This window comes from Ptychodera flava, chromosome 11, assembly GCF_041260155.1.
Source record: "Ptychodera flava strain L36383 chromosome 11, AS_Pfla_20210202, whole genome shotgun sequence".
Lineage (NCBI taxonomy): Eukaryota > Metazoa > Hemichordata > Enteropneusta > Ptychoderidae > Ptychodera > Ptychodera flava.
Genome location: NC_091938.1, coordinates 4,705,685 through 4,716,374, shown reverse-complemented (window position 1 = coordinate 4,716,374; position 10,690 = coordinate 4,705,685). Strand labels below are relative to the sequence as shown.

Sequence of the window (10,690 nt, the reverse complement as noted above, 5' to 3'; positions counted from 1 at the left end):
TCATATTTCTAGATGTGTTTTATCAGAAGCTGACAACAATAATTTTATTCCCAGGTATACCTAAGCCAACAGTGACATGGTTCTTTGGTGGTAGGCAGTTGAAAAATGAAGGCCGATACAGAATATATGAAGAGAGCAGTTTGTATTCACTTGAAATCTCTGACTGTCAGTATGAAGATACTGGAGAATATATTATCACTGCATCAAATGCTGAAGGTCAAGTGTATTGTGCTGGTGATCTGATGGTCAAGAGTATGTTTTTATTTTTATATTCACTTTCTATTAACATTTGTAACCAAACATACTTGTAAAATCACTTCATTTGATTGGTTAGTTGCACTATTAGGGTTTGAAAATGAAACAAGAATTTGCATGAAATATACAAAAATTACTGAGTTTGAACTTGATGGAGGACAAGATGGAATAAGAGTTATGATTTGCATTCATCGATTCCATTCAAATTTTGAGAGGAACTATCATGTTCAATAGACACTGGTATTTGAATGACATAAAACTTGATGATCAATGAATAAAATGGGAAAAATGCTAAGTTTCATTATGATCCATTAAATATAAACAATTTCCTTTAAAAAACAAATGAATAATGATGAAACTTTGAAAAATAAAAAGATACCAAATATTGTTCTTCAGCTCCTGTTGGTGAAAGACGTGGTAGTTTCACTCCACCAACATTTACAGTCCCACTCAAAAATGTCACTGTTGTCCTGAACAACTCAGCTCGATTCGACTGCCAAGTGAGTGGCGTTCCTGAACCAGAAATCATCTGGTTTCATAATGGTATTGGGATCCATGAGGGTGATAATCATGTCATGGAAACCACTGATGAGGGCGTCTGCTCACTGATTGTTGTATCTGCTGACAAATCTAGCGGTGGAGAGTATTCCTGTGTGGCAACAAATACCATGGGAAGATCATCATGTTCATGTCGTCTTGTGGTTAAAGGTAAGTCGCTATAATTCAGATATATTTGTTAGCCAAACAGATAAAGATTATTTTATTCTATAAAGTTGAACGACTTGTAACTCCTGCCCCACTCAGGGGTAGGATAGAAATAGGGGTGGGGAATGAAAAGCACTCTGTGGTCCGCTAAATCCCTACGGTGGACAGGAAAATCCTACAATTGACAACTGGATCCAACCCCTGCTACTCAGCTTTCATATTTGAGAAGATTGACACTATGATATTTTGTAATAAGTTGTTGTTGCCAGATCGAATAGACACGTAATGTTTTAACAGATACATGTCTGACTAGCTGTGATATCGCAGCGGTGCTGTGGCTTCTATTCATTGCACTTGGGAGTGGCTTGCAGCAGTTCTGTGGCGATGACCCTTGACCCTAGCGCGATGGATAGATGCCACAGCTTCACTGCGATATCACAGCTAATGTCTGACTTTAATACCTCAACTGAAATAGGCCACCAGAAAGCTGCAGATTATCATAATAATTATTATGTATACTTTTTGACATCAATCATTCTCAGCTCTTTGTATTTAACAGTTTCACGTTAAGTGAATGTTATTGTGGCCAGTTTTTAATGAGACATTTATCAGCTTTTTCATGACAAATTTTTGCACAATTGTTTGCAATCAAGGAAATGTCACTTTGCTTGATATCAATGGCTTATTGCTACTTAAACTTTGTTTTAACCCTTTGAGCGCCAAAGTCAATTTTTGTCACCTTCATAAAATATACCGAAGTCAATTTTTTTCAGAGTTTTTACAAAATTTTGAGAAAAAACTTTAGCCAATGAAATGTTATATCCTTTTGGTCCAAAATAATTACAGAAAAATTCATAAAATTGGTAAAATGTTAGACTTAAATTTTGCGACAAATTTACAGCACTCAAAAGATTAAAAATGAAAAGCCGTCAACTATTGAGTTTTTGTTTTGAAACTAATCAGTGTTTTATGTTTCACTTGACTTTTCCAATCTCTAAGAATGTAAAACATCTTTTCGTGAATAAATAATAACTTTACTAATAATAATACATAAGTAATATATGGATTACATATATCTTGAACTTAATGCCTGCAGGCTCAAGTCAAAATAACCAAAAAACCATATCAAACCTGATAAAATATTTATGAAGCAGGTTATTGTAAATGCAAAATGCATCTGGAAGCAGAAGTCAAAATATATTTATGCCATAACAAATTATTCCAAACAGAAGTTGAAGATGAGTCAAGAGAGGGCGCTGCAGAAATAAGCAGGTAAGATTTATTTTGTGCGACCATGATAGGTTGAAATGGAGTGATATACTCCATGTCTACTGCATGATAACCCTGAGAGCTGAGGAGTACTTTACTCTATTCGAGTATTACAATCCAATTCATTTTATCTTTTTAAAGGACATGAAAAATACTTAATGAAAAAGATGACAAAAACAATTTCTAAGTATATTCAACACCAATAAAACTTGTCTTAGGAGTTTTATCAATGTTTATCACTCTTCTGTTTGGATTATTTTTTCCGTTTTCCTACAACAAAGGGAATTTGTGACATTTCTTGTTGTCTATCATTATCAATTAGTATCTACACTGCCATTATGCTACTAAATGCTTTCTTCTGCATGGAATTTTTTTTTATTTATGTGGCTCAAAAAAAAAGGTCATGACTCAAAGACTGCATTAATTTGCCACGTGAGGAGCTTTTAATAAGTTGTCATACTGTGAACACTGACTGAATGCTGCAGGAATACACAGGTGCCGCCAACTGGTAAATTTCATCAATTTCGCAAAATCTTCACAAAACATGTTTGAAGGCTGATATACTGATTTTACTTATTTTTGACCTTGATTTAAAATTTGGAGGGGAAAGTAGAGCTATTTGTAACTGCCCTCCCACTGGCATACACGGAAAATGTGCCCTCCCACTGAATTTTGATGCCCACTGCCCTCCAGTATCTATGGTCTGCCCGCTCCCCCATTCCTGGGCCATTGCCAACTAGACACTAGGATGCCCTCTGTCTCCCCTCAAGTTCTACCAACCACGCGGCACGGCTTTCCCCTCCCTCTTCTTCAGGTACCCACTGTCAAAAATAATCTCCCCGCCCACTGAAAATAATGAAATTTCTTCCCCGCCCAAGGTAAATATCGATTTTTTTTCTCCCCGCCCGCTGATTAGTTTTTAAATTTGCCTGCCCGCTGAAAAACTGCTCACGAACACCTTTTTGCACGAACAGCTCAATTTGCCGGCACCTGATATGTCCCCTCAAAAATGTAATTTAGTCCCCCATTCAAACCTACTATGGATCACTGTGTCCCCATGCAGTCAAAAGCTGGCTGAAACGCTGCTGTCAACGGTACAGACAGACTATACATGTAATTTAACAATCGGTATTTGGTGGCATTTTGGTTTCAATGACACTTCTGCCATTCTTCTGGTCAAAAAATGACCACGCCAACCTACCTAAAACTTTATGAATCTTCATCAATAAAAACAGCTTGCTAGTAAAATTGTCACCGGCAAAGTGTGTGACTGGCGTCGGGACAGATACATCGGGACAACAGGCGCCCGTGGGCTGGGTAGTCTGCTAGATCGATCGATTTTCCGCTCGATTTATCGATCCCGTAGTCGATCTGCCCGCCGGGACTGATACAACGACACAACATGCAGCAGCCTGTATCGTCTGGGATTCCCATGATGCCTCGTAATTGCCTCGGTTTGAACTTTTAAAGATGCTCATCCGTTCGTTGTTGTTCCTCTCTCGATGCTCAGGATCGCGATCCCGCCGCTCGCTCGCCGAAGGTCCAGAACTGCTGGTACGTGGTATGGTCGATCAATCCATGGAGGTAGCAGAGACTGCTCCATGATCAACCATACCGGGAGTTGTTATTTGCATAAAAAATCTACATAAATTAGTATTCAGTACGTACTCCAGCCAATCACGCCACTGAATCTACGAGTCAATCGACTAATTTCCCACCCTTTGTTATGAAAATCATGACTTTTCTTTTCAATATGACATCAAAACAAATTAAATAATCCAAATCATACAAGGTAATAAATGACCAGGTCCTTTAGTATAAAATATCAAAAAGAAAAAAATTACAAGATAATGAAGGACCATCTTGAACCACAAATGCAATCATAAGTGGTGGTACCAGGCTAGAGATGGGGTGTAGTTGTAGATTCCATGTACGCTAACCCGATGGCCCGAGGCCAGCTATTTTCATATCATGCCGGGCCAGTAACTCGTGAAAGACGGTCCTGCTGTTCCTAAAGACGTGAGCCAGTATAACTGCAGTAACTATCCCTATACGTAAAGAAGCCGAACGAAATTTATTTTTTTCAAGAGATTTGCAAAACGTGAAATTCGCAAATAAAAAGTTTTCCGTGTTGGCACATATTTCAAGCCGCACCTGTGGTTCTCAATGTTAGAAATATTTGTTGTTAGAAATAAAACGTTTTATAAGTACCAGGTACTCATAAAATTGCAAAATAGTATCGGGCGAGTTGGCATCGGGCGAGTTGGAATCGGGCGAGTTGGTTCTGGGCGGGTTGGAAAAAGTGCGAGTTGACTGGTACCCAGCAGGCAGCAGGGTACGCTCATTCCGGCCACCTAGGTGTCCAGAATGGGTAAGCGTACCCTGCTAGCATGCTACACCCGTTAAGCATGGCCCTGAAGTGTCAAAATCAATGACAAATTAGCGAAGCTACCGTATAAGGTCAAAGTTGGGAATACTGTCAAATATAGATTTCGGGGTCAAAATCTCTGTTTGAGGATACCCAGCCACATGGAAACATTAGATGATGGTCCGAACTTACTTCCTCGGCGAGAAGAAAATATTTCACCGATGCTTTTTTGAAAGGAAGGTGTTATTCGCACCGCAGCGGTGCGGATAAGGAATCTAATTTTTTTATTCGCACCGCAGCATGTGTCTAGCCTTGATGTATCAAAGCTTGGCAATCGATATTAATCCAGGTCCCAAAGTTCCCTCTTTTCCCGATCCATAACGCTTTGTGCGTATTTGAGACGAAAAATGGTTGTAGGGGTAATAGGAAGCGCATTTGTTACCATTGTTTGCGTCATGTATCCGAGATAACATTTAAATATTCTACTTTAGTATGAAAATGGTCTGAAGGCAGGCTCAATAGGTCCAGTCCATAAACCTAGAGTAATCGGGGCCAAAATTATTTTGTCAGCGTCGCTGCCAGCATCGCATCACATGTGGTACAGTTGACGTCTCTGCAGTAGAGACGATACGTTTTTTTTTTGTTTTCTATTACTTTTAACACGATTGGAAATATTTTGGGTTTATAGGATTTTGAAAAGTTTGTCAAAAATTACTGAAAAATAAGGCACCAGACCATAATTTGTTGCTACAGACTAAGGTAAATTTCTTAATTTTGTTCAATCTACTTGGCAACAAAGTTAAGTTAACTGCTTTTTACTAAATCTAGTCAAATTTTCTTTTTTTGCAAATGTAAATACAGTGAAATAAACAAAAATTCTGCAAACTGTACTTATCATATAATTCTGCAGAATGTTTTGAATCTTACAAATTTTGATCCTTTACCTGTTTTTGATATATCACGGTTGTCAAATTGCGATTTTTCGAACAGTTTTAACCACTACTTTGTTTGACTGCTGATAGTACATTGTAAACTCTCCTATTTTGCTAAACTGTCATTTTCATTGTGTGGTAGATGTTCAGGAAACTAAGGTATTTCATACTTTTGAAGTTAGTACCTCAATAAGGCAAAGTAAAACAGTTAAAATTGTATTTTTTTATTCTATCTACTTAAAAAATACAAGGAGTTCAAGTAGCTGGTGAAATATTTGTATTAAAAAGATATTTTGAAATTGAAAAAGTTGAAAATGTCTAAAAATTGTTCATGACAACACTACCTTATATTTTCAAGGCCACCTTGAACATGACCCTCTATTTTTCAAGGCCATCTTGGACATGACCCTCTATTTTTCAAGGCCACCTTGGACATGACCCTCTATTTTTCAGGGCCACCTTGGAAATGACCCTCTATTTTTCAAGGCAACCTTGAACATGACCCTCTATTTTTCAAGGCCACCTTGGACATGACCCTCTATTTTTCAGGGCCACCTTGGACATGACCCTCTATTTTTCAGGGCCACCTTGGACATGACCCTCTATTTTCTCAAATTACCAAAACTTGGGGAATGGACAAAACAATAATGACAATTTCAAAGAAAACAATAGGATCTGTCATTTTGAAATGGTAGAAATCTATTTATTGTGCAAATTTATCAAAAGTGTCGGGTACCCTATAGCTGAAAGTTACAATATTACAGATTACCCTTAAAAATATGTGAATTGCAAAAAAAGAAGAGTAGATGAGCTTAAATTTACTGAATAAACCAATATTACTACAATATCCTATTATCCCAAAATATTTCCAATCGTGTTTTTTGTTTTCACGATGTCCAGACTAAACCCAAAGGGAAAGGTGAGGTGTAGGCGATGTGAAGTTTAAAGGCATTCGCACAGAGATTGAGCAGCTGCAAATGAAATATTATTTAGTAAGCCCACGAGCAGTGCGCCGGCTTATTGCATTTGAAATTAATTTTGTCGTGTTGGCTATGAGCTAGAAACGTTTCTAGTTCGTGATTATACTATATAACAAGCAAATTGTATTCGAGTAAATGCAAAATTTATTTATACTATATTTGTAAACTTGGTGTTCCCTTCTATTTTCAAAAGGAACTGCATGCAGAACCCTGATGAATGAAATAGTTCCTGATCATGTTGTGTAAGAGCTTTCTGTGCTACCAAAATGATTGAGAAGCGAAGCGACAAATCCAAAATTGCTTATTAAAGTACTTTGAGATGATGGGTTGAAAGGTGAAATTTGTCACCAACATCGATATCCGTGACCACGTGATTAGCCATTTATGATTGTTGTGTATTTTGTTTCTAATTCACAGAAATAGTTGGGAACCACGTCAAATTTTTATACTATAAAGTAAATATCCGATATGTAAACATTGTGCAAAGTCGCGCCTTCTAGTGATTTGCAATTGATATGCCTTGGTCATCTGTAAAGATTACATTTTTGTGATTCCTCTTTTAAAGTAGGTTTCGACACCAGCATTTTTCTCTAAATTGGTTACTCTATTTTTTTGTATTCCCTTCAAGTTGAAGGTGGCCGTCTTCCCTCAACAAACCTCAAAGAGGATAAGCCATAATCGTTCATGAAAGAGTCAACAATTGTATTTACTCCATGTGCTAGACTTGGTTCAAGTTGGTGAATTTTTAAAAAATAAAATCATTTTTAATAATTTCTCTTGTCTCTCCTATTTCGTACCAACCGGTTCGGAATTTGGCAGCCCAGGCCAAGTTTTCCCAGTGATTGAATGCGTTACCTTTGAGTCTGCGCAGTAGTGAGTTAGTTTCTGCCTATAAATGGACGGTGACCCTTGACCCGAGCGCGTTCGATAGACAGCACCAGCACCGCTGAGATATCACAGCTATATTGATCAACATTTTCTGTGAAATTCCAAAATCCAATTTCTTTCACACAATCCATCTGTAACCACCATAGACTAATCATATAAATTAATATCAACAATCAAGCATACATAAAATGGAAGAGGGTACATTATTAGTAATATTTTTTTTCATTTTTTGCAATGCCAGACAGGGCATTGTAGATTTAGAAAACAGCAGGCCACAAGACGGTCGACTGTGTAATCGAAGGGGTCACCAGTCCAGGTCAACGTTCCAAATCATACATTGTATCACTTTTTTCTTTGTTCAGTGCAACTTTGTATCTTTTTGTCACCTAAAATATCTCAAAATCAGACGGCGATCGAAACACCAAGAGCTACAATACAATTAGGCGTACGCTTTGCCAGAAACTTTCAAAAATCATCGCCCCCCCCCCCCCCCTCCCCCTCTCTCTCTCTCTCTCTCAAACACACACACACATTTCAAAAACAATATAAGTACAATTTTCAAATGCTGGGATCTACTATGCATTTTAGAATTATTATTAATAATTGATAGTAATTAATCGTCATGATTTTATATGATTCACAAAAAGGATCAAAAACCTGTCGCATTTTATCTTGAAAATTGTATTGTGATAGCAACACTCTGTATTTTGCCTACTGTAAAAATTATATACAAATATATATATGTTGACAAACTGAATACTGGTATTGTGTTTTTCAGCATGCTGTAGAGAGACATAAAGAAACTGTATTTGATACATTGCATGGAAATATTAAAACAATTATCAACATTTGCAGCTCCTTCCCCATGGCAAGTCCAACTTGTTGCATGTTTTAAAAAAAAAATAATGGCATTCAGACATTTTTAGATTTCTAGCTAATATAGAGTGTAGTCTATAGAAGCTATTGGGATGGGTATCCGTCCGGTGTCCATCATCAGTCTGTATGTATGTATGTATGTATGTATGTATGTATGTATGTATGTATGTATGTTTGTGAGGATGTCCGTCCACTCAAATATCTTGAGAACCGCAGTACTTACAGATTTAATATTTCTTGTGTAGGTGCAAAATATGATTATGAGAAACTTCTTTTTTTTTGTATAGTTGAAAATATGCAAATAAGCTCAAAAAGGCATTTTTGGTAAAAAATCTCCTTTTTCATAACAACTGGTCAGATAGCTTTGATATTTGGTATACAGTTTCCTAGGGATGATCCAACTTAGATTTGTTCAAATTGTGATGAAATATGCAATTTGTATTTTTTAGGAATTTTTTTGTCATTTTTGGTCAAAAATTTATTTCATAAAAACCGCTTGTCTGACAGCTTTGATATTTGGTATAAAGGTTCATACGGATGATCAAAATAATATATATTCAAATTATGATGAAATCTACAATTTTGTATTTTTGGGCAATTTTTCCAATTTATGGTAAAACATTTTTTTTCTGAAAAAAAAACTCTGATAGCTTTGATATTTGGTATACAGGTTCCTACAGATGAACTTAATATGATATATTGAACTTATGACACCTTTAATAATATCATCAAAATTGCTGATTAGACAGCTTTGATATTTGGTATGCAAAATGACATTAAACTGGTCCAATAATCATTTCCATTCAATGTAATACATTACCAGGGTCCATGGGACATTTGAGATTTACAAATTTAAGTAGGACCATCCTGAACCATTGAAGTAGGTCTATAGGGGTGAACTATTTTAGATTTGTTCAAATCTTGGAAAATTGCCATTTTTGGTCAAATTTTTTGTTTCCACATTTTTCTCAGAAGTTCTTGTCTGATACCCTTGACATTTGTTTATAATTCAAAAAGTTATTTTATCTAGCATATTCACAGCTTCTCTGAAACACTTCTCCAATTGGCTTCAATTTTTTTAAGCACCAGTTCAACCATCAAAACCACAAAAATATAGCTACAGCATGTTCTGAAATTTGCTTCAAATATTCATATACATGTATGTGCGGTGTTCATCATTATTCCTTTATCTAAAAAAACAGTCACACTTTTTACATCAATTGTTTTCATTACTATGTATGGTGATATCAGCCCCTTATAGTTGCTTTTACATCCACATGTATGATTGTATAGTTTATGTTAGAGGCTGATGGCTAGGAAATTATAGACCTACAAGACAGTTCTCTCCTGGCTATCATTTCTAGCCTGAGTACATATTATCTAATATTATACTATGTATGTCATCAAGTCTGTAGTAGGTCCAGGGACATTGGCCCTATGTTTTTGACATTAAAGTCAGAAAATGTGACAAAACAGTTATAGATTTTGTCCAATTATTACTAACATTAGAATCATCGGATGACTTCAAAATGTTGGGAGCCAAACTATTTTCAAGGCCCCCCCCCCCCACAGCAAAACTTTCAAGTCCTATAATTTGCATATCTAATGAGCTTCACAGTTTGGCATATAAAGCTTGAAGGACTTGACCAAAGGGAATTACACTTTGTATATATAGTGGTGATACAATGACAGCAGTCAAAGAAATTATTTTTATTTCAGCTAATTACATATTTGAATACTTAATGACCTTTAGAATTAATCTGTGGTGAGTATCGTTCATTATGTTGATCATAACACTTTCAATGAAGTTGCAAACATTTGGCAAACGTTCAAATTTACACATAACTGCAATATATAATGAAACACATGAGCATTTTCAGTTCATATCTGGTTATTACTTCGCTGCACTTGCCGCATCAACTGCATTATATAGCCCTATGAAACTTTCTTTTTGATATCCTTCTTAAATATTAACTCTTTTACACTAACCAACGATCTCCAAACAGTTTTGTGTTTGTTTGTTTGTGTGTGTGTGTGAGTGTGTGTGTTGTTCCATTGATTACAGAACATTTATTCAGTTATTGCCTGTTTACAAAATAAAACAAACTTCCTGTGAAAGTTTTGCATTTCTTAATTTCTGTTTTATTTAATGTGAACAAAGCGTTTGCTTTGCTACTATATTCATATATGTTTAGATGTCTTCTGCAGGTTTACAAATAAACATATTTCACATGAAAATATAATTGAATGAATTAATAGAAATTATAATAATAATGTCTACGATTGACAAGACTGTATATTATTTTGGAACCTGGTCAATTAATACTTCTGATGCAATTATATTGTCCCTTTTATACTTATATTATATCATATTATATCATACAAGATAATCACTATCATACCCATCCATAATCCAA

The 10,690-nt window shown here is 35.9% G+C and overlaps 1 protein-coding gene across 3 annotated transcripts in view; it reads left to right on the top strand.

Moving 5' to 3' along the window:
* LOC139143342 (titin-like) overlaps positions 1–10,690 on the top strand; it is a 66,726-nt gene that overhangs the window by 17,837 nt on the left and 38,199 nt on the right. For all 3 annotated transcript variants that reach the window (XM_070713581.1, XM_070713580.1, XM_070713579.1), the window contains exons 7-9: positions 55–252; positions 652–963; positions 2,190–2,232. In XM_070713581.1, the coding sequence (XP_070569682.1) occupies positions 55–252; positions 652–963; positions 2,190–2,232 (553 nt within the window). The remainder of the gene's footprint in view (positions 1–54; positions 253–651; positions 964–2,189; positions 2,233–10,690) is intronic.